Consider the following 24263-nt stretch of genomic DNA (forward strand, 5'->3'; position numbering starts at 1 on the left):
AAGGCCTTTATGGACATGGCTGCAGGCGGCCTAGCAGCACCACGTGCAGGAGTTGAAACATCCAAAGGGATGGTGTCCGATAATTCTTGTGAAACCACAGTAGCAGGTTGAATTTCAGAGGCCGATTCAACGAGGTTAGAAGGGGCCTCGGTAGTAGTCATGGATTCGGCTGAAGATAGAACCGTTTGCTCGGTTTCGGCCGAAACAGAGACACTCGTGGTTTGCTTAACCGCGGTTTCGGCCGAAACCGCGGACCGCGAGTGTCGGTCCTTTTCTTTGCGTTTCTTAACAACTTGTGAAGTCGGAGGATCCGACGGCATTATGTACGCAAAATCTGAGCCGAAAAACTGTTCAGCAAACTCCGACCGACGTCTAAGCGTCCGTCGGTTGAAAGAAGCACAGGCTAAACAAGCTGCTACATCGTGGTCTGGGCCTAAACAAGGTAAGCAGTAAGAGTGGAAATCTTTATGAGGTATTTGTTTCCCACAAGTTAAACAGTTATTCACTTTTTCTGACATCGGCTGAGGCAAGAGAGAGTCCCCAACGGGGTACTTAGCTTTTTAGAAGTCTTCGAAGTAGTATTCGGTAGTAGTAATCTCTGGATCTGACCGTCCGGCACTTGCGAACAGCTTCTGCTTGGCCACGCAGCAAGAAAGACTGAGGAAAATGGCGTCGGCTGATGCCTTTATACCCGAAGAACTGCAGCTATGACGTCGGGTGAAGTGCAACACCAGCCGAGGCCAGACCCAGACTTTGGAATCCGGCCGACCGAAGGGCTGCCTGACGACAGGACAACCCATTTGTAAGGACTGCAGATGCATCCTTGAAGGACATCAAATGGAAATGCACCTAAAACAGACAGATTCATTTCTCAGAAAGTTTCAGGGAAAACGCCATAAAAATTCTATAATTTTAAATCAAACAGAATTAATTTGCAACAGACTGGTTGTAGACAGTCACACACACACACACACACACACACACAGGAAAAAAACATTAGAGGGGTCTTTCTTGTCAGAACAGGGTCTGAAGAATTTTTCTCAGCAAAAAATGATGCACTTCAAAGTTATTACGTGTGAAGGTTCTGTTCATAAGATTTAGGTCTACTGGCTTCACCCAGCCAGGGAAGGACCCTTCAAGATTACCTGGTACTCCACAGACCTTCCAAGATTTTCCAGTGTAATTTACTGTTCACAGTAAACACCCACATGGCTTACAGCATTTATCCTGTGACAGTCAGGAGATGCTCCAAGTACAAGAGACAGTTTGCAGAGGCAGTCAACAAGACAGTCTTCCAGTCACTTCCATAATCAGATGCCAACTGAAAAAAATAAGTCCTTAAATAGACCCTTACCCCAAAGGAAAACACATTTTGTCTCTACTAAAATTTTCAAATCAGCAAATAATCTGTAAACTACGACTGTGTCTTGACACATTACCTGACAATGAAGCCAAATATCCGTCTTTTAGTCAAGTTACCAGGCAAGAGTTTTAATCTACTTATAAACTAAAGATGCATACTCTCAACCTGCCAAGAATAGATGCGAGAAGGTCTCTTATTAATTGCCAAGTCTTAGGCTCCCATAAGTATTTGGGACTAAGTCTACATTTTCACCAAAATGTAACCTACAAAGTCTGTGGTTTTAATCTAATCTCATAAAAGACATCTAAAGGTTCTCTTTCCTTTAAGGACTACAATGGATGCATAAGAGTGTACATATGCAACAATGAACAAAGGTCAAACATTTTTAAAATTAGGATGAAGAATTGCATTTGTCACCAAATTAAGTCTAAAGTTTTAAGGTAGCTGTTGAAAGAAGATTCACATGTTGGCTGTTATGGCACTATGAACTGTACAGGTAGGCTTTCACCCAATTAAAATTTTTTTTTCCAGAATATAAAATCAAGCTTCCTGGTTCTTTCCTGTCCACATTACAGTCTGTATATTCTCTTCTGGTCAAATAAAAACTAGTATTTCCCACCTGGTTGAGAATTGTGCTAGTTGGAAGCTGCTGCAGATTTTCCAGATGTGAATGAAACAGTGGACTGTGAATCATTTTCACTTCTAGCAACGCCTCTACAATGTAACCAATAGTGCAGTCATCAGGCAAACGAACCTTCTCTGCTGTACTGATGAAGTTTCCAAGACTACAAAAGATATAAGAAGTTGTCAAGTCACAATACACTTTTGCTTCCAACTGGTTATCTGCTGCAATGTTTTTTTTCCATTTCCTGCTAGTTTACTCACTTGTAAGGTAAACTTTAACCATCAGGGTCTTTTAAAATGTCTACACAAAATCTGCAACAGGGAAAAGGTTGCTTGGTGAATATCTGCAAGGAAATGCGTAAAGAACTAATGATACTACCTTTTCCCCTTTCTACTTATCCTAAATTGTGATGCATTCTTATTGTCCTCTGTGAAAGGATGTTTTGTAAATGTATAATTTTTTCCTTTGCGCAGATTTAAACTTTGTACGAAATGTAAAACATTTTATTTCTGTCTGCAATGTTTGCAATGGTTGCCACATACTCTGGAACACTGCTGAAGCAATTAGCCATGAAGACAGAACTGTTGTATTTTTAAAGAATTTTCAATAAAATATTAGTAGACAAGGAAAACTCAATACACAACAGCAAACCAGTGCAACAGGTGCACCTTGAAGTCAGTGCATTTATCGCCTTTCTCTATATAGTGAAAAGAATTTGTCTAAAAAAGTGCCAAACTAACCAGAACCAGATTGTCAGCTACTATGACATTTGAATTTGGAGAAACATTAATTTCAGTTGTTTTCTCTGTGTAAAATGGATCCCCTTGTTCACTACATCACCTTTTGTTTTATTCTTTCTACCTCTTTGTGCTAACATTGTTCATTTCGGAGAGTTTTTTGTTTAAGAAAATTATATAAACTGTTAACACATTTTGAACCATTATTTTGTAGATACTGTAAGATGAAGAGCAATCTGTATATTACTGCCAGTGACTCAGTAACATATTTACATCTATTACTGTATGCACACTTCTTCATTTTTTTGATGCTTGTCAAGCAAGGACTCTAACCACTTACCATGCAAATCCATCAAAATGTGCAGTCAAAAAAAAAAACAAATTGGGGAGACATGGGACATATAACCAATGAAGCCCAAATTTTCAGTGCAGCTTTAGCTAAATACTGCAGCAATCATCTAAGAAACTATCATCTGCGTGGTGTCATTAGAAAGGTAATTTGTGTCTCTGTACCAGCATCTAAGTTTGAGATGCTAAACTGTAAAGAAAGTACAATTGCAGCAACGTACCACAGCAAGCATTTGAGTAAGATTACTGTTGTAGACTTCATTCTTTCTGGGAATTGACCACAGGATGATGTTCCCCCAGCTGGCCTAACTCCAAGGGTACAGGCCAATGTTCTCCCATTGAGACACTTGCCCATTTCGCAGACAAAAGGGAATACCAGCTTGAGCCATTTTCTGTTCTTTTTTTGCCAGAAATAAACAAACAAATGCCATGCCCATTGCAAGGAAGAACTGTATATTAGAATAACAGTAATAATAATAATTATAATAATTTGAGAGCCACTTCTGTGGTACCCTGCCACAAAATGCTAGACTTTGGTGAATTTTTACTGCAGTGATTCTACTTAAACATCTACTGTTGTAGTGAGGTTCATTACATACAGCAAAATGACTCCTTTAGTTCTCTCCAAACTTAGGAAAGGGAACTGTACATTCAATTTACACTACTTTGAAAAGGTGTTATCAGATGACCAGGTGGCACTTCTTAAATGGTCTGTGCTGATATCTGCCTAAAAAAGACCCAGGAAGTGGAGGCTTCTCTGTTAGAATGCACTCTTACATATTTCTGTGTAAGCCTGTCATACATATTCCTGCATAGTCCTGCCCTTTTTCTCACATAACAAGACTATGAAGTTTGCTATCCACTTTGAGGATTTACTTTCCTCATCCTATGAAAAAAACAAGAATAACTGGTCAGTATGTCAAGCAAATCTAGTCTTGACAAGATGAAGGTATAAATTTTGTGGAATTCCAGCAGATTCAGAATTATTTACACCTTCAGACATTTCAAAATTTTACTGGGAGCTGGACAGACTGGTTGAGGTGCATTTACAAAACAATGTTGGTATGAAAATAGGATATGTACTGAGATTGACCTTGTCACTGTGAAGGACTGAGAGTGGCTTTTTGGACATCAGGACTTGCAGCTTTGAGATACTTTCTTCAAATGTTAGTTACCACAAAGATGGTCTTCCAAGAAATAAATTTAAGCATCAGTGAGGCTGCAACTTGAATACGTTCAGAGTCAGCTGTTAAAATATAAAACTGAGGTCCCAAGTAGAGTGATAGCTCTTCTTGGTAATCAAAGATGAATCACTGCTCTTAACAGCTTCTTGGTCAGTGTGCGTCTCCTGCCAGACACATGGCCATTGGAAGGTATACAGATGTGTCAAAAGCATTACTTTTTTAGTGAGAAATATGCTAGCCCTGCTCTTAGGAGTTCTGAAAGGTAAAAAGAAAACAAAGCTCACTTGTTTTTAATGTGTCCTTGTTTCTCTTCTTACATGAGATGGAAAGCACCTTCCATTTTTGTCCAGTATGATATCCATGCAGTAAGTTTTTTGGCCTCCTTCAGCAAGTTCTGAAAGAGGAGGAGTCTGATGGGAATAAGAGCCAGGTTTTCTAGGCTGTCAGCTGAAGTCTCTTCAGGTTGGGGTGTATCAGGATTCTGGCCCTCTAAATGAGCAGGTATACCTTTTGTTCCACAAGTTATGTTGGATATTTGGCCATTTGCACTATTTTCTCAAGCCAGTGATGCATGGGTGAAAATGGCGTTATGAGATTTATTACGGGCTGCTTCCTGCAGATTTCCATCACCCAGATGATCAGTAAGGTGGAAAGACAATGAATCTGTGTCACCACTGGAAAGATAAGGCCCATTCTAATGGTTTTGCTGGATGGAAGCTGCGTTAGTCAACTGGAAAGTTTTATCAAGAAAGCAAAGTCAGTACCAGAATCCTCCATCATGTTGCTAGCTGCCAGAAAATTCTCTTGTCGAGTTTCTAGTTGTAGTTCCCTGCAAACTCTCTATTCAATTAGTCTGTAGTGCTACTGCCCTATTATGGAATATATGCTGCCCTGCATTCTAGTCTGGTTTGGGCTTCTAGCAAAACAAATTGCTCTGTCAACCAGAACAGTGGGTATTGACCATGTGTCACCCTGCTTGACTTTGTACCACATAACCATGATATTGTCCATATTCAGCTGTGAATTTCTGATTTCCAGTGATCTTTGAAGGCTTTGAGGCTAAAAGAACTGACAGCATTTCTTTTATGTTGATGTACAGTCTCTTTTGCAAGGAGGACTAGTGCACCCCTGAATGAGTCTCCCAGGCAAAGTCCAATTCACTAGTAGTCAAGGAGTGGATTGGTTCATGTTGGGAGAAAGTACAGTTGTGTACACTTACCATAAATATAGATGTTCGAGTGTCTTCATTGTTGCAGTCATCACATTTGGGTCATCTGCTTGCAGTAGCCCTCAGTCGGCCTGGTTAAAGTCTTGGGTCCTACGTCGGTTGCTATCTCTTCTTCCGTGACATCAGGTCATCAGGGGTATAAAACATGCAGCCGACACCATTACATCAGTTTTTCTTGCCCCAGATGTCAGGCGCCCCCCTAATGAGAAGCAATTAAATCTATAAATATACAAGGTTATACCTCCAACAACAAAGCAAATACACCAAAAAGCTTTTAAGCATTGAAAAGGAGAGAAGATGTACAGCCAAAAGAAGTCAGAGGCTGGAGGGAGGGTAACCAGGACTGCAACAGTGAATACACTCGAACATCTACATTTATGGTAAGTGTAAACAACTGCACTATGGTCTTCATGTTTCACTGTTGCAGTCATCACATTTGGGTAGACTCCCAAAGCTAAGGATGGGAGGAGGAATTTAGATAGCATTAGGATCAGCTACAAGACCCTGCAAAACTGCAATGGCAAAGCCAGCTCTGGATTTAGAGAAAACTGGCAAATGGTAATGCTTGGTGAAAGTATGTACAGAACTCCAGGTAGCTTATAGGATGGTCCCTGGTAGGTACGCCTCTGAGAAAAGCTGTAGAGGTAGATGCAGCCCTGGTTGAGTGGGGTCTGATCCCCTGTGGGATAGATTTTCCATGGTGCTTATAGCAGAAATGAATGCAATGGCCTATCCATTTGGAGATGGTTTGCTTTGAAATAGCCTTCCCCTCTGTCTCTGCAGCAAATGCCACCAGAAGCAGTTCATATTTTCTTTGAGGTTTAGTCCTGTCCAAGTAGAATCTAAGTTGTCTGTGCACATCTAAGGAATGCAGTATCCGTTCCCCTTTGTTCTGTGGATTAGGAAAGAAGGTTGGCAAATGAATGGACTGATTAAAGGCCACACTGGATACCACCTTTGGCATGAAAGAGGGACTGGTCCTGAGGGACACCATATCCGCATGAAAGATGATGAAAGGCTCCACTGCCATAAGGGACTGTAAAATTCAGATACCCTTCTTGCTGAAGTGATGGCTAAAAGGAAATCTGTTTTCCAAGAAAGGAATTTTAAATCTGCAGTAGCAGCTTGCTCGAAAAGAGGAAGGGTGAGTTTCTCCAATACAAAGTTAAGGTCCCAGACTGGAGTTGGAGCGCTCCTGGGTGGTCTTAAATTTTTGGCCCCTCTGAGGAACTGCTTGAGCAGTGGATGAGAGAATAGGGGGAGGTTCTGTGTTATAATGCGCTGAAATGGCTGAGGCGTGAATTTTTATTGAGGAAAAAGACAGGTCCTTGTGAAGCATCTCAGTTAAGTATTGTAAAATCTGAAGTAAATTGGGAACTGCTGTGCTCATCCCTTGAGATTGGTTCCAGGCACAGAATCTTTTCCATTTTTCAGCAAAAGACTTTCTAGTACTAGGCCTCCTTGCCTCTAAAATGACATAGATCACTGGTTTACTGACGGATGGTAAAGGAGAGCAAGGTAATTAGCCAGGCTGCTAGGTTCAGTGTTTGAAGCTGAGGGTGCAGAATCTAGTTCTCCTGCTGAGACAGCAGGGTAGGAGTCTGAGACAGGTGGCATGGGGCCAACAGTGACACACTGCGCAGGAGGGGATACCAGTGTTGGCGTGGTCAGTCTGGTGCAATCAAAATCATCCTTGGTTTGTCATGTTTGATCTTTAGTAGCACTTTGGAGAGCAGAGGTAGAGGAGGAAAGGCATAAACTGATAGTTTTTTTCCAGCTGAAGGATAGAGCATCCACTTTCCAAGCTTGTCTGTGGGGAGTCATTGCGCAAAATTTTTCCAATTGACAGTTCTGGGGGGAGGCAAAAAGGTCTATATCTGGGTTCCCCCATTTGCTTGTCAACATGTTGAAAATCCTTGGTTCCAGTTTCCACTCGTGTGGGTCCATGAGGTTTCTGCTTAGTCTGTCTGCCAGTCTATTTAGTTTTCCTGGCAGGAATTGAGCTTGTAGATGCACTTGGTAGCTCAAGGCTGTGTTCCACAATGCCATGGCTAATCAGAGGGAGTAAGAATGTGTACCCCCCCCTGCTTGTTTATGTACCACATAACAGTGGTGTTGTCCATCTTTACCATTAATTGTCCTGGAAGAATGTGGTCCTTTGAAGGCTCTTAGAGCATTCTGTAACGCTAACATTTCTTTATGATTGATGTGAAGGTGCATTTGAATTGGGTTCCATTTGCCCTGAATGCACTTCACTGCCAGGTGCGCTCCCCATGCATAGTCTGATGCGTCTGTTAGGGTTTGGGCGGCAGGGGGTAGTGTGAATGGTAGTCCTTTGTTTTGGTGGTAAGCCTCTGCCCACCAAAGGAACTCTAGGCGTAGGCAAGGAATGATAGGAATCATCGCTTCTAGATCCTGAGAACGTTGACACCATAGGCTTTTTTGATACCATTGTAGTTTCCTCATATGCAGTCTTGCATATGGAATTAGAAGAATGCAGGAGGTCATGAACCCCAAGGCTTGTAGAATTTGCCTTGCAGATAGCAGGGTTTTTGTGGCCACTTGTTCGAAGTAGGTTGTCAAGTGAATTTGTTTCTCTGGCGTGAGGAAAGCCATCTGGGAAGTTGTATTCAAGTTTGCTCCCAGGAATATAATTTGTTGACAGGGTACCAGATGTGATTTCTTTTCGTTTATGGTGTACCCCAGACAAGTTAGCACCCTTTGTACAAAAGCCAGATGATTCAAAAGTATGTCCTGGTTTTCTGCCTGAATTAGACAATTGTCCAGGTATGGGTATATTTGAATATTTCCTTGCCTACACAATGCAATGACTGGAGCTAGGCAATTTGTGAATACCCTGGGCGCAGTAGATAAACCAAAGGGCAGTGCAGAGAACTGATAGTGCGTGTAGCCTGCTTTGAGGCGTAGGTAATCTTCTGCAAGATTCCCTGATTGGGATGTGAAGGTATGCTTCCTTTAAATCTAGTGTTGCCAACCAGGAATCTTTGCTTAGCATAGGAAGCAACTGGTGAAGAATCAGCATCTTGAATTTTGGAATCACCAAAAAGGAGTTTAGAGTAGACAGGTCCAGGACAGTATGCCATGAATTGTCTTTTCTAGGTACCAGGAAAAATCTCAAGTAGAAACCTTGTCCCTTTTCCTCTTCTGGTACCAACTGAATAGCCCAGAGAAATCCTGACTTTCCCAACGAAAATGCTCCCTGAGAGTATGCAAGGTTTCACCAAAAGAGAAATCCTCTGGGGGGGAAGCAGAGGGAATAGAGTCCTCAGCATCAGAATCCTCATAGGTAGATATGGGTAAATCCTGGTCATCAGAGGAAACATAAATTTCAGAATACTGGTCAGAAGTATCATAAGTAAACTCAGTCCTAGGTCTCTTAGAGGGGGAAAGTTGGCTTCCCCTGATTAAAGTAATAAGGTCTTCAGCCATTCTTATCATTTGTTTTTTAGGCATAGAGGCCTGACCATGCAGTCTGGGTGTCCGTTTTCTAGGCATGGTTCGAGTTTTAGGCCTTGAAGAAAAAGAGGACGCCGGTTTAAAATGCAAGTCAGTAGGCCTGAATACAGCCTCAGAAGCACAGCGGCTCCTGACCCATCCAAGGTAGAGACATCCGCAAATTCCACAGTTGAAGCATCTCGTGGCACACCGGACTCTGAATGGGTCTCAGTATAGGCCTGTGAATCTGAAGTAGCAGGTATCAGGGGCTGCGGAAGTGCTTCACTGAGTACTGGCGAACTGGGCAGCCTGTCTCTGTCTTTATCTATGTGTTTTTTCAGAATGTCGGTAGTCAGATGGCTTACCAAAGATATATCAGGATAATTGAACCGAACATCAAATATTTAGAAGTGCAAATATACTGACGACGAATACTCTCTGCCCTTGGCTCTCCCCTCGCCTCATGCCTCTCTGCATTATTTATTAAACTTCCACATCTCTTTTATAGGTAAGCTGCAGCATTGAGAGGTAGTACATCTACAAATCTTTAAATGCCTAAATGATCCCACAGACAAAATGATCCAAACAAGAAAAGATAGCTGTTCTGGTTATGAAGGGGGTCCCATTGCATCACCACAGACTACCAGTTTCCCTGGAGAATTTCCCATTGATCCATCGGTCCATCAGTGAATCTAGGACAAGTCCTTGCCAAAATACAAAAGATGAACTCCACTCTAAAAGCAAACAAGTAAAAGGATGATTACAAACTAACTGATATTGAGTCAGCATTAACAGTACACTCTGCCTGCTTGGCCATGGTGGATGTGGAGATGAGAACTGTGAAGCACCATGTGGGATCCATTCAGGCTCATTTGGAGCAGGTTGAAGCCAAGTTAATTGATACGCAAGACTGAAGAAGGCACAAAAACCTTTGATTTATTCCCGAAATAGAGGATGTAACATTTTGCTTATTACACTAGAGAAACCATCTAGCACATTAGACTGGTGTGCATCTGGAACTGGATGAGATTAGACGGGAGAGTGTACCCAGGGTTTTTACTCCCTAGCCTATGTGCCTCAGGATGCCAAGACCAATTTTGATTAGGCGGAAACTTGCTCTTTACATAACAAAATATTGTCCACACTTAGGATCTCCAGGAAGATCATCACAATTGGCGATTCACATGTTTTAGGCGATAATTACTCAGCAGACATCCACCTTAAGTAAGCTGCCTTCCAGCCTATTACTAAACCTTGCCACATTGCCACTGGTGATTTAGGTGGCTTTATGTGGCACAGTTAAGCTTAAGTAAGGTGAGTTACAGCTCCAGACCCAACCTCTTCTACAGATGCCAGCCCTCCAGTAGTGGAAAACAGCAACTTAACAGGAGACAGTTACTTCTCAAAACAACAGGAATGAGTCTTTTTCCCCTATTCAAGTATAGAGCACCGGATAAAAGGAGCCTGTCCATCGGCAACCGCTGAACAGTTCTAGGGTTCAGCTGAACTCCAGTCCTTTTTTAGGACACTAAAGAATGTATATTCGACTGGGTGTTGAACTGCCTCTAAGAAAGTTGACTGTCATAAGTGCTGTCAGTTCTCTGCTGAAAGAAACTTCTACTTTCTCTGATGGACTAAAGTATCATGTGCTGAAGCATAAAATTGGGTTAATGAACTTTGGTTTATAAATTTACAGTGCTGCCTTGGCAATCAGTCACCTGTGTGATTACAAGCTTATTTACTGAAGGATTGACTGGGCGTGTGGAGTGGGGGAGCCTGGGACAGGTGCAACTGTGGAAACTACTGTGACTGTCACTTTCCGCTGTTTAGTTACATTGTGTGAGAACATACTTTTCCTTGATTTTAACAGAGGGTTGAAGCTATCTCTTGTGAAGCAACTTCTTATACAGTTAAATGTAAATTGTTATGTTTTAAGTATAACTCTGGTCCTGCAGTTTGGGTCTGCATTAGCATTTGCCATGGCAGGCTTTAGTGTAAACAGTAATGTTTTGGACACTGTACAGGTTTCACACTCTTTACTTACGTTAATGTGCACTCTTGTAGGCATCAAGATGTACATTTATGCCTTTGACACTGGTCAAAGTTTGCAATGTTTGTTTGTACTAACTTTTATTTTTAGACAAGGCATCTTGCAAAAACAGCTCAAAACTCTTATTTCTTAATTTGAATGATAGGGAAATACCATTAGGCTCAGACCAGCACACACTTATGCCAGTTCAGACAAGGGGGCTCGCTCACCTTAACACAATTTTTTGTCCACTTACTCAATGACATGTTATCTTGGAATGTCAATAGACTGGCTAATCCAGTAAAGTGCACTAGAATTTTTTCTTTAATAAAACATTGGTCTTCCAGTTTGGTGTTGCTCCATGAAACTCACCTGACCTCAGGAGAAACTCAAATTGAACAGGAGGAGATATTCAGTTAGGGTGCAGGCAAGTTATGGGGGGTGGGGCAGAAGGGAGCTCACTAACAAACTTTTGAGATGCTGCCAGACGGGGGGATGTTATACAGGCATCAAAAGGTTTTTAGATGGTTGCCTGAAGAATGTAGTGAATTTATACCTCATGTTAGGCTTCTCCATGAAGAGCATGGTCCATATTCTTTAAGATTAGGTTGTGTTTCAGGAAAAGTTTGTCTTGCGGGCAGGACGAGACCAGCTCAGAGTCCAGATCCTTTTGAGTCCCAACACTAGAGTTGTATATCAAACATGTCATTCAGTTTCTCTAGAACTGATGGTGGCAGTATATATGGAACACCTACACCTGATTATACTTCCATTCAGAGAAACAGGTGCTGAATATAGATATCAAAAAACACACACAAAACGTTGGACAAAAACTTTATCAGACAGGCAAAGCTTTTGGGCAAAACCCTTCTTCAATACTATCACAAATACATTCAAAACACAACTTGCTTTAAATAAGAGCCCACAAGTCACATGACAGCAGCCATCATATGACTAAAATACATAATCAAATATATCTACTGAAAAATATAACAGAACTAACACATACATCTATCTACAATTTAATCCGTTGTATTCTCATTAAAATTGGTTTCAGACTTACAGCAGAGTTAAGGCCAGGCAAACGGTCAGCCGCTAATCTTAATATCCATTCATATTCTCTAATTTCAAGAGTATTATTTATATCCCCACCCCTAACAGATGGTACAACCGTATCTATAACCCTAAACCTATGGTCACCTCCATGTGACTGTATATGCTTAAACAAAGCATTGTTAACACACTCTCTCCTAATCTCAGATTTATGCTCAATTATTCTTTCTTTTACCTTACGTGTAGTCTTGCCTACATAAAATGAAGGGCAGACTATGCATGTAGCCAAATATACAACATTAACGGTATTATAGTTCACCATGAATCTAAACTTATAGTTCTTATTAGTAATAGGATGAATGAAAAAAGAAGAGTTGGAGGTGTCTGCAATATCTACACAACAAGAACAGTTCAAACATTTAAATGTACCAAAACGGGTCAAACCAAACAAATTCAAGTTCAAATTAAATTTAGAACTATGTTTAAAATCCTTGTAGCATAGCCTACTTTTTATAGTTCTCTTATTTCTATATGAAAAGTAGGGTTTGCTACCCAACAACCTATAAATCTCAGGAGAGGCAGTCAAGACTGACCAATATTTTTCTATAATACGCTTAATAGAATAAGTTCTATTACAAAAAGTGGTCACATACCTCACTCTATTCTCCCTACAAGATTCATCAAATGGTTCAGAAGTTAAGATATCACCCGTTTCACCAATTTTAAAAAAAGGGGTGTATCTAGTCCCCCTATTATGTATAACATAGGCCTTTAACTCTGCTAGCATTTCATCATAACCACACATCAAAAATTCATCATACATTTCATCCAATTGTGCATAAAAACATGAGTCAGCAGTGTTAAGCCTACTGACCCTGGCAAACTGTGCCTTAACAACACCTTTAAAAACATGAGGAGCATGCATACTATCATGATGTACATATCTATTTGTATGTACATCCGTCTTAAAAATAGTAGTATGCATCAATCCATCATCTAATCTAATCTTTACATCAAGAAATAAAGCTTCACTCTCAGATGCAGTTACTTTAAATGTTAAAAAATAAGTGGTTGCATTTAAATACAATACAAATTGTGCTAAATCTTCAGATGAGCCCTTCCAAATCATAAAACAATCAACAAATCTTTGATAAAAACAAATATTACTATTCAAAAAATTTTGACCATCATGTATTTATTGCATTTCCCATTGATGTAAAACCAAATTTGCATATGTATTAGCAACCGGTGTGCCCATGGCAACACCGTTAAGTTGTAAATACAGCTGTTGATTGAACATAAAAATGTTATTACTCATACCAAATCTAATAATGAGCAAATATTTTGAACATAATTAACAGGCAATGATCCCTGCATCGTAAAAACTCTCTAATAGAGTCAATCCCATAATTATTTGGTATAACTGTAAATAGAGATACAATGTCCATAGTCACAAATAAATACTCTCCTATATTAATATTTTTAACATGTAAACCATTATACCAATCAGATAATTTACTCAAAAAATCACCAGTATCTTTCAATAGATTTCCACATTTTGATAAGAAGGGATACAACTGTTTCTGTAAATACACTGATATCGGCTCTGTTATCCACTCATTCCCAGACACTATAGGTCTCATGGGTGGTTAAGTACACATTTATGAATTTTAGGCAAACCATAAAAGTTGAGGAATAACAGGACACGGTACAGTGAAAAAATGAAACAAATCCAAATCTATGTCTCCATTAATTTGTAATTCATACACAAACATGTTAACATTACTAATATGTTTTTTAACATCAACAAAAGAAATACACTTAAACGCATCACCATCATCAAGAAGGGCAATAACAGATGCAATGTAGTTATCACGATCCATGACAACCAGAGCACCCCCTTTATCCGCTTGTTTAATAATTATATCTTCACTCGATTCTAACTTCAAGGCCATATATTCATCATAAGTCAAATTATATCGCTTCTTATTGTTACTAATATCAAACAAACCTCTCAATTCAGCTTTCACAAATCATGGAAGGCCGTTGTAACTCTTACATGTACCTAATAATGGTACATCTGATTTAAACAAAATTTTAAGATTTACAGTTCTAATAAACTGTTTCAAATCCGTTAAAGCTGATACTAAATCATCATCAGCTGTTGGTATAAAATTCAGGCCTTTCCACAATAAGGTTAAACAAGGTTTATCCAAAACAACTTTTGATAAATTTAATATACCTTTGTTAATTTTCGGCTCATCTTTCCTTGCCCCATAGGGCTGTCGTTCTTGCGTTTCATAACGCTCCATTGGTGCCTTGTGATTGATCTGTCCCTTACCGGTTTGCTGTCCTGCACCCTCTCCAGTTGGTTCAGTTGAAAATGTTTGAGAAAACTTAAGCACCAACTGCTGTGTTTTCTTAATAGGTAATTTGCCACTCGCTTGTTCCTCCTGCAGGATATCTCCATTAGTAATGGACGGCACATCCATATTCCATTCACCCCTATTAATGCCTTCAGACCACTCCCCTTTGTTACGGATATTTCACCTTGGTATGCTGAACTACAACACATGCATCAGTGTAAATCTATCCTTTTGTAAAGAGAATGAGTTCAAGTTAAAACTTTTGCACTTATTAGAAAGGGAAAGAGAAAAAAATAGCAAACAATAAAAGTGTTTTCTGCACTGTGGAGCTCATTGAAGAACAGGCTCAGTGTCATGTTTAGATTTTGAGAACAAAAGGAAAGGTAGGGCAAGAACCAAGCTTGCTAATCTACAGTCTGCCCATCGTCTTGTTCAAAATGACCTCATAGCTGAGCTCCCAGTACAGAAGACAGAGTGAAAGCATTTGGGAGATCAAATTACTACACACATATATTACAATTTTGATTGAATGAAGGGGGTCCTAAATGTTACAGACTTTGAAACTCGCATAGAAATATAAACTGTGACTGAATTTTAGCAGTTTAAGTTATTTGCCGTTTTCTCTGAACTTTATATCAAATAAATTATACTGACTACTGCTGCTTTAAGTTGTTAATTGCACTGTATTACATTATATCTGATAGTTGTACGTAGTTTGTGTGGTGGTGTTACACCTGAGCTCCAAACCAGCTATTCTAAGAAGGTGTTTTTTTTTTTTTTTTTTTTCTTTTTTTGCACCCTTGTGGCAGACGTGTGCTGATCTAACCTGTCTGAGTTGGGGATTGCTGGTGTAAGACTTACTTTGTGCTTTCCTGATTTGTAGTTAGCTTAAAACTTGTTTCTCTTTGCTCAAATTTAAACCCTGCGTTTGTGTGGTGCTGCTTTTCATGCAGTGGCAGTTAGCAGTGCCTTGTATAGACTGCAAAAGCCTTGAAACTCAGTTTTTCCCTAAGCAGCTGTCAGTGAAACCCTTCCATGCTTTTCTGCTACTCTAGAGCAACTCAGTTGTGCACCGAGCAGCATTGCCTTATTCATCAACCTTAGCCTAAACAAACTATAGGTCCCTCTTGTAGTCTCAGACCTATCCTAATAATAACATATAGAAAGAACCTGCTATCATGGATGGGCAGTTTCTCATAGTCTCTCTGGTCAGCCTGATAGACATGGGCATCCTGTGGCAATGTAGCAATTGTCTGATGTATACTGACAACCACTTACTCCTGAAACAAATACTTTATGCTAGAGATGCACTTATACTAAGAAATTGGAGGCAAGACTCGCATACGGTCAAAGTGAATTCCAAACAGTTTGTCAGCACACACACATCATTTCCCACACTAAATATGGACAGGACACAAACCCACATATGCAGAGGTATTCACTAGTAATTTACCAAAACATCAGATACCTCCCAAAAGGAAACCACTTGCGCGCGCGCGCGCGCACACACACACACACACACACACACACACACACACACACACACACACACACACACACGTGTCTCAACAAATAAGCCTATAAGGCTTAACACCACAAAATTTAATGTATTGCTCAAAGGAGACTCCATAGTGAGACACATGCACATTCTCCTCACCAAGCAGGATAAGGAGCAGGTTTACAGTTAGCTGCCTGTCAGGTGCCAGCATCCATCAAGTCACTCAACCACAAGTACCAGTATGACTCCATCACAGTCCATGTTAGGGTGAATGACTTGAGACGCACCTTTCTGGACTACATGAAGACAGACATGACCGAGCTCTCAGATTACGTGTCACAGGCAGTTATGACCCTAGTCTTAAGCAGCATTCCTCCATCTCCAAGGATGATACCACAGTACAAACAAAAAATGACTGACTTAACAACTGGCTTAGCTTTTGGTGTCAGTTCAAAAGGATCCAGTATCTGTCGGCCTGGAAAGACATGGTTGACAGGCCATGCTGCTTTGCCACAGAAAGTCTGCACCTGTTCTCCTCTAGGCTTTCAAATATTGGCAAAGGCATTAGCTGCCCCTATTGAGCCTTTTTAGGCAGTGTGAAAATAACCAACATCGGGACGTAACAAAATCCTCTCTAGATAAGCTCAAAGTACTGCTGCTTAATGCTAGGAATCTAAACAAGAACATGCACTCCGTGAAAGTACTCCTCACCTTGAAAGGTGCTGACATCTGCGTAGTCAAAGTGACATGGTTCAAAGTCATGGAAAACACCCCAGCCATGCACAGCTACAATGCCTTCCATAGGTTCAGATCACAAACTGAGCATGAAAGAGCCAAAGAAGGAGGTGTGTCCATCTTCATTAAGGACAAGTACACGTTGAGTCTGGTCAGATGGTACAACTCTCGAACTACTTCAAGTCTAACTAAATATAGGCAAAACACCCTACCACACCACAGTTATAGGTCCCCCACCACGAACCAGGAAAAGCATACTGCATACCTGGACTTACTGGAGACACCTGCCATACAGCTCAACACCTTGATCATGGGTGATTTTAAAAAGAAGTTGTGTACTCACCATAACGTTCCATCTGAGTAGGTACTTCATTTGTCTGCAACCTGTGGGTATCGGATCCGATCTCTGATCCGAGCCGGCAGCTTTCCAAGCTACAAGATCCGAGCTCCTAGCTCCTCCCCTACCCATAATCCCCTGCTATGTGCTACATTACCTCAGATCGAATTTTTTTTGCCTCTTACACAACTCCTACCTTCGATAGAGGAAGTAACACCAGATAAACTATCCTAAGGCAGAACAAGATCTCTTTGGTGATAGAAATCCCGAAAGGTTCGGGGGATGGCAAGGGGGGTCAGTTGCAGACAAATGAAGTACCTACTCAGATGGAACGTTATGGTGAGTACATAACTTCTTTATCTGAAGTAGTTACTTCATTTGCTCTGCAACCTGTGGGACAGAGTCCCCAGCTACCTAGGGAGAAACCCTGGGCGGCCTATGGAAGGATATTCTGAAGCACCGCAGAGCCAAAGGAAGCCCTACCTCTCGATACCATATCCAACTTATGAGAAATAAACATATGTGAAGAGGACCAGGTAGCTGCAGAGCATATGTCATCCAAGGGGATCCTAGACCAGAAGGCTGCAGAGGTGGCCACAGCCCTCGTAGAGTGAGCGCAAATTCCCGTAGGAACCAGTTTGCCTGCAGATAACTACCCGTGGACTATGCATTGACAAATCCAATTTGCTATAGTCACTTTGGAAATGGCCTTACCCATGGCTGATTTAGCAAAAGACACGAAGAAGTGGTCCGATTTGTGAAAATCCTTAGTCCTGTGCAGGTAGAAACGCAGTTGTCTGTGCACATCCAATTTATGCAATGTGTATTCTCCTTTATTCTGAAAGTTTGGGAAGAACACGGGTAAGTTTATTGATTGATTGATATTTGACTCCAAAGCCACCTTAGGTAAGAATGACGAATTAGTCCTGAGGAACACTCTGTCCTTATGAAAAATGAGATAAGGATGCTTCATACACAAGGCTTGAAGCTCTGATACCCTTTTGGCTGAAGTAATGGCAACCAAAAAGGCTGTTTTCCAGGACAAGAACTTTAATGGAACCGAAGCCGCGGGTTCAAAGGGTGGGCCTGTCAAGGCTTGTAAGACTAAGGCCAAATCCCATGGAGGCACCACCACTTTCACCGGAGGCTTCAAGAGGAAAACGCCCCGTTAGAAGGTTTTACATAATTTTGTAGAAGCCAAAGATCCTAGTCCGTCTCCCACATGGAAATGGGAGATGGCTGCCAATTGCACCTTAACTGTTGAGGCACTTGCTCCTTGTTTGAATATCAGAGACAGGAAGTCTAGAATAGTAGGAGTAGGAACTGTAAATGGATCCAGGCCTCTATCTTTGGCCCAGACAGAGAAGCGTTTCCATTTACTGTAGTAAATCTTCCTAGTAGTCGGCTTAAGTGCTGCGACTAAAATGGCCTTAACAGGAGATGAGATACCGGGAGTCCTAGCCATCAGTGGAACTGGAGCAACCAAGCCGCAAGCTTGAGGTTCACCAGGTTCGGGGTTTGTAATCCCGCCAGATGTGAAATCAGGTTTGGAATGGGATCCAGTATCCATGGCGGAGATGCACTGCGAGACCGCAGATACGGGAACCAGATCTGGCGAGGCCAGAATGGGGCTATGAGGATAACTCTGCTCCCCAACCGACGGGCATTCTGTATGAACTTGGTTAGGAGCAGAAGGGGAGGATAGGCATACAGTAGACCGGATGGCCAAGCATGGACTACAGCGTCTCTGGGATTCTCCCCTTCGGGGGGAAGTATTGCGAAGTACTCGCTGCATTTTGTGTTTAAGGGAGAAGCAAAAAGATCGCAGCAAGGCCAACACCATTTGCGGAAGATCTGCTTCCCAACTGATGGATTGAGAGACCACTCGTACGGAGTGAGAATCACTCTGCTCAGTTTGTCCGCCAAAATGTTGGACCGACCCGGAATGTGCGTTGCTACCAGAAAGCGGTTGGTGGATATCGCCCATTCCCACACTCTCATAGCCTCCCGGCAAAGTGGGTAGGATCTGGTTCTTCCTTGCTTGTTTATGTACCAGACCACTGACATGTTGTCTGTCTGGATTGCAATAGTCCCCAGAGGTAGAAGGTTGTGGAGAGCTTGCAACACTAGAAGCACCGCCCTCATCTCTAGGACATTGATATGCAAAGCGGTCTCCAGGGGAGTCCACGTGCCTTGGACGGTTCTGCCCGAACAATGCCCCCACCCGAGAAGCGTCCGTGGTCAGTGTGGCTTGGGGGGGAGGGACAACAAAAGGCCTCCCTTCCTTTAGCTCTGGGGCGTGGAGCCACCAAAGAAGGGAGTGCCTGCAAACTCTGCTTAGGGGAATCGGAGTACTCAACGGATGGAGTATCAGGGACCACTGAACTTGAAGGGTCCACTGCAGAATCCTCATTCGCAGACGTTCGTGAAGGGCGAGAGTGATCGCTGCTGCCATAGATCCTAGTGCCCTCAGAACTAATTCCGCCTTCGGGGCCGGGCTTTGAAGAAGAATTAGCACCTGACACGACAAGCTGTTTATCCTGTCCGCAGTTAGCATTGTTCGAGAAATGCGGGTATCTAACTTGGCCCCTATGAACTCCAGGACCTGCATGGGGCAAAGAGAGGATTTCTGGAGATTTACCGAGATGCCTAAGCTCTGGGCAAGGGTCAGAGCATAATCTCTTGCCAGGCAGAGCTGATGCCTGTTGGTGGCGGTAAGGAGCCAGTCGTCTAGGTACGGGAAGACCTGAATGCCCTGAAGTCTCAGGTGGGCTGCAACCACTGCCATGACCTAGGTGAACACCCTGGGGGCTGAGGTGAGGCCGAACAGGAGAACCCGGAACTGGCAATGACCGTCTCCCAGACGGAAGCGGATAAACCTTCTGGATCGTCTGTCCATCAAGATGTGGTAGTACGCATCCTTGAGGTCTATCGAACACATCCAGTCGTTCTGCCGCAGAAGGGGGAGAATAGATTGGAGGGTGACCATCCGGAACTTTTCTTTGGGAATGAACAGGTTCAAAGCGGAGAGGTCTAGAATGGGTCTGAGGTCCCCCATCTTTTTTGGCACTAAAAAGAACCTGGAGTAATAACCCGATCCGGACTGGTGTGGGGGGATGGGCTGGATGGCTCTCTTCTAGCAACTTCAGGATTTCTGAAGCTGCTGTCTCCCTTCGATAGGGTGGAACATCGGGGAGGTGTCTGGTCGAGGGAGGGTGGTTTATGAAGGGGATGGAATAACCTCTGGATATGATGCGGAGCACCGATCGATCTGTTGCAATGGACTCCCAGTTTGACAGGTGCTCCGACAACCGCCCCCCAACTGCCTCCAGAGAGGGACAGCCGGGTAAGCCCTCAGGGCTGCTGCGTGGGTCTATCCGGGAAAGGTTCCCTGGACCCGAAGTTACGCTGTCCCCCTCTGCCTCTGGGCCGGCGTCCTCCTTGTCCTCCTCAGCCTCTAGAGGACGAGGGGTCCGAAGCCGGATGGGATTGCTGGGACTTACGGAACCACAGCTTCTTTTATCCCCTCTGATTCCTAGAAAAGGATCGTTGGGGATTAGAGAAGCGGACCCCGATGGCAGACAGCGTCTTCCCATCCTTCTCGCTTTGGACCAGCGTCTCGCGAACGGTCTTGCCAAAGAGCGAAGATCTGTCAAAGGGTGCATTCGCAAAGGACGCCTTGAAGGGATCTGCGAAATCGCAAAGACGGAGCCAGGAGTGACGTCGCAAGACGACCCCAGCTCCGCTGGCCCTAGCGGCTCCCTCCGTGGCATGGGAGAGTAGACGCATGGACGTGTTAGAGATAGACTTTAGAGTGGCCATATGAGTCGAGAAAACTTTTTTGTCCTCGACCGACATGGACTCCGGGGGGGCTGCAGCGTATTCCTTAATTAAGTCTCGTTGCAGCCTAATAGTATGTGCCATGTAGTTAAGCGTCCTTACGGAAAAGGTCGCTGAACTAAACATCCGCTTCCCAATGCGGTCCAGTGCTAGAGATTCCTTATCTGGCGGGTGAACCGAAGAGCTCTTCTGTGCGAGTTCTCTCTTGGTAGCAGCCGCCACCAGCATGGCATCCACTGGTGTTCCCTTGGCCCAAGACAATCTATCCACTGGGGAGGGGGGGCTAAGGATCTTGTCTGGTCACTTCGGGATAGGCTCCACGGTGTCGGGCTCCTTCCACGCCCTGGTGGTAATTGGGTCTACACCAGGGGGTCAGCCGGGGGGGACACCCAGGAGGTAGAAGGGCCTGCCTCAAATGCACCCAGGAACACTGATTAATCTGCGGAAGGTTTTTGGGCAGACCACCCCCCTCTAATACGCAACATTTCCATGATGTCTCCGAAGGAGACATCCTCGGGGGGTGACCTTGGGGAACCTTCCCCTTCATCTATATCCGTGTCGGTTGTGACTGACTCGGGGGAGTCCAGGTGCCTCCTCTTGCACCGACGTTTTCGAGGGACCTCCTCGGTGGGACTGTCCGAAGAGGGCTCGTCAATGGGGTCCTGTTCCTCTAAGGGAACCAACTGGAGGGCTTGGGCAGGCTGTCCCGATGGTCGGATGATGGAGGATAGACCCACATGCAGCAGGGGTACGGGAGGATCCGACACCCGGACCGAGGACCTGGAGGTCGTCAACAGTACCCTCTCCACAACCTCAAAAGCCAAAGGAGAGCTACTCTCGGCAGGCTCCGAGAGCAATCTCCTCGGCTCCGAGGTAGGGATCGGGGTCGGAGCTGATGCAGCCGGAGCAGAGAGAGAGGTGTGCTCCAAACCCAACGGAGCCGAAGACACACCAGCTCCCCGGATCCGATGCTCAGCCCTCGGCCCCAGGAGCTCGGATCCGACAGACTCAAAGGCACAGTCGACGCTGAAGCGATCGGAGCTATCGGCGCCGACGAATCCTCGGTTCTGAAAGGGCCCGGATCCGATAACTCCGAGACCCGAAAACGGGTCGGAGAAGGAGTAATCTGAGCAAATATGGGGGCCGCACTCCCCCCCAGAGGGAGGGGGAGGCAAGAGCACCCCCATCTGCATTTGGGTCTGGATGAATCGGCGCATCACCCGATCCATATCTGCTTCAGTGAGGCTTCTTGTTGATCTTGAAGTAGTCGAGGCGGGCCGGGAGGGTCGCCTCGACGACCTCGAGGGAGACCGATCCTCCTCCAGCTCTGGAGAAAAACGAGGTGAACGGAGCCGAGAGGGGGAGGATCCATAGCCCCTCAAGGGAGACTTAGTCAGCTTAGACGGCGGGGCTGAGGGTTGAGTCTCAGCCCGCCTTTTGTGGGACTTATGTCCCTTGTCTTTATGCCTTTTTTCCACCGTAGTGGAGGTACCTGAATCCCCCGAACTCAAACCCAAAGCGGGAGGTTGACTCCCAGGTTGAGTCGGGGGTCCAGAAGGCACGAGGGCTGTGGAGACGGCCTGTGCCTGAGAGAGGGAGGAAGAAGAAGCAGATTCCTGAGGCAACAAGCCCGCCAGGATCAGCTTGTTCTTCCTGTCCCTAATAGCTCGGGGATTAAAGGCCGCGCAGATTGTGCATGTCGATGACAAATGGGCCGCCCCAAGCATAAAACGCACTGAGTGTGGCCATCAGCCAGCGAAAGCTTATGGCCACACAGTACATTTTGAGAACACCGCCTTAGGCCCTTCAGCCATAACACCACTCACACCAAAAAACACACCCAAACACTAAGAGTGGGGAGGGTGAAAGGCGGGAACTAACAGAAATAAAACTAGTTAGAAAGGGGGGAACAAAGGTACCTAACTACACTTTCGCTAACTAACCGAAGAAAACTAAACACTCACACAAGAAAGATTTTTTTTTTTTTTTTTTTTACAAAGAAAAAGGTTCAATCTCACCAAAAGCCAAGGAGCTCTTCAAAAGTAGCTGCTTCAGCAAAAAACGATCTGAGGTAATGTAGCACATAGCAAGGGATTATGGGTAGGGGGGAGGAGCTAGGAGCTCGGATCTTGTAGCTTGGAAAGCTGCCGGCTCGGATCCGAGATCAGATCTGATACCCACAGGTTGCAGAGCAAATGAAGTAACTACTTCAGATCTACCCTTCCATCAACTGGGAAACATACATGACACAAACATGCTGGCTCAGAGGTATAGACTTTGTCAATGCAAATGATCTTGCACAGCTAGTCAGCACTCCCACAAGGGGCTCAAATGTTCTGGACGTAGTACTCACTAACATCAGGGAGCACTTCACCCTCCTCTGTGTAATGACTTCCCTGGTGAGATCAGACCATAAACCAGTCTCATTCATGTAATTATAAGACCAGATACCCCATCAAGCTCAAAAATGCTTAAGAATTTTTCCAAGTCAAAATTACCTCCTACTAAGAGATGGTTTATGAAGTTTGAAAGCCCCCTTGAACACAGACAGTACAGACTCCTATGCAGAGAAGTACACCAATACCCTGCATAACCACTTAAGCAGTTGTATACAACAGTCTGTACCTGACTGGATTAAAACCAGGTCTTGCTGAAAAAACAAGCTACCCTGGTGGACCCTTAGTATAAACAGACTATACAGCAAGAGAAAGAAACTAATGTCCAGAGAAAAAGAGAAAACTGGCTCAGCAGAGGAAGACATTCATCTTTAACTTAAACAAATTAGAGATCTTGTCAAGTCCTCAAAAGCTAATTACAAAACAAAAACAGCCTCCCTAACTAAGGATAATCACACGATGTGAGGTATTGCCAGCTACACCAGGAAAAGTAGGGAAGAGGATGTGTAACATATGCCAGCACAACTATGTGGAATTTTGTAAAGAATTACATGCCATTTGTACATCAAACTAATTTGTATAGATGCTTGTGTTGAAAAATGTATTTGCAAAGCTGCTTGTGTTAAAAATGTACCAAAAGTGTGTCCTGCTGGACAGAAAAAGAAATATACATGCATTACTGTAACTGTTTAAATGTATATGTTTTAACAGAAGATACTGAAAAAAAAAGAGGTTATTCTCTAACTTTGAAAACCGTTTGATATGAAATTACCTGGCTTAGGCCGTAAAGATTGTACCTTTCTGTTCTCAATGTAGCCAGAGATAAAACGCCTGTACTAGGAAGCTGTCTTCATTGTCTTTGGAGTTGAACTAACTGCTACTCTGGAAGGCTGGAGGTTTGAAATTGTTTTATGACTTGCAGGAGCTGCAGCACTTAGCAAGGCTGTGTGTGTGTGCGCGCGCGCATGTGTGTGCGTGTGTGTGTGTATTATTGACATTTATGTACTAAATCCTTACAGCTTCTAGCCAAAGGAGTAGCATGGGAACCAGAAATCACATGACTAGATG

At 43.5% G+C, this 24263-nt stretch overlaps 1 protein-coding gene across 1 annotated transcript in view; it reads right to left on the bottom strand.

Annotated features, from left to right (window-relative positions):
- Positions 1 to 24263, bottom strand: part of RFNG (RFNG O-fucosylpeptide 3-beta-N-acetylglucosaminyltransferase) — a 437995-nt gene that overhangs the window by 124237 nt on the left and 289495 nt on the right. The window contains exons 7-8 of the mRNA XM_044069727.1: positions 13704 to 14018; positions 1983 to 2148 (exon numbers count right to left, since the gene is read on the bottom strand). Coding sequence (XP_043925662.1) covers positions 1983 to 2148; positions 13704 to 14018 — 481 coding nt within the window. The remainder of the gene's footprint in view (positions 1 to 1982; positions 2149 to 13703; positions 14019 to 24263) is intronic.

The sequence above is a fragment of the Protopterus annectens genome, chromosome 4.part0, assembly GCF_019279795.1.
Source record: "Protopterus annectens isolate FY-2018-M chromosome 4.part0, PAN1.0, whole genome shotgun sequence".
Lineage (NCBI taxonomy): Eukaryota > Metazoa > Chordata > Ceratodontiformes > Protopteridae > Protopterus > Protopterus annectens.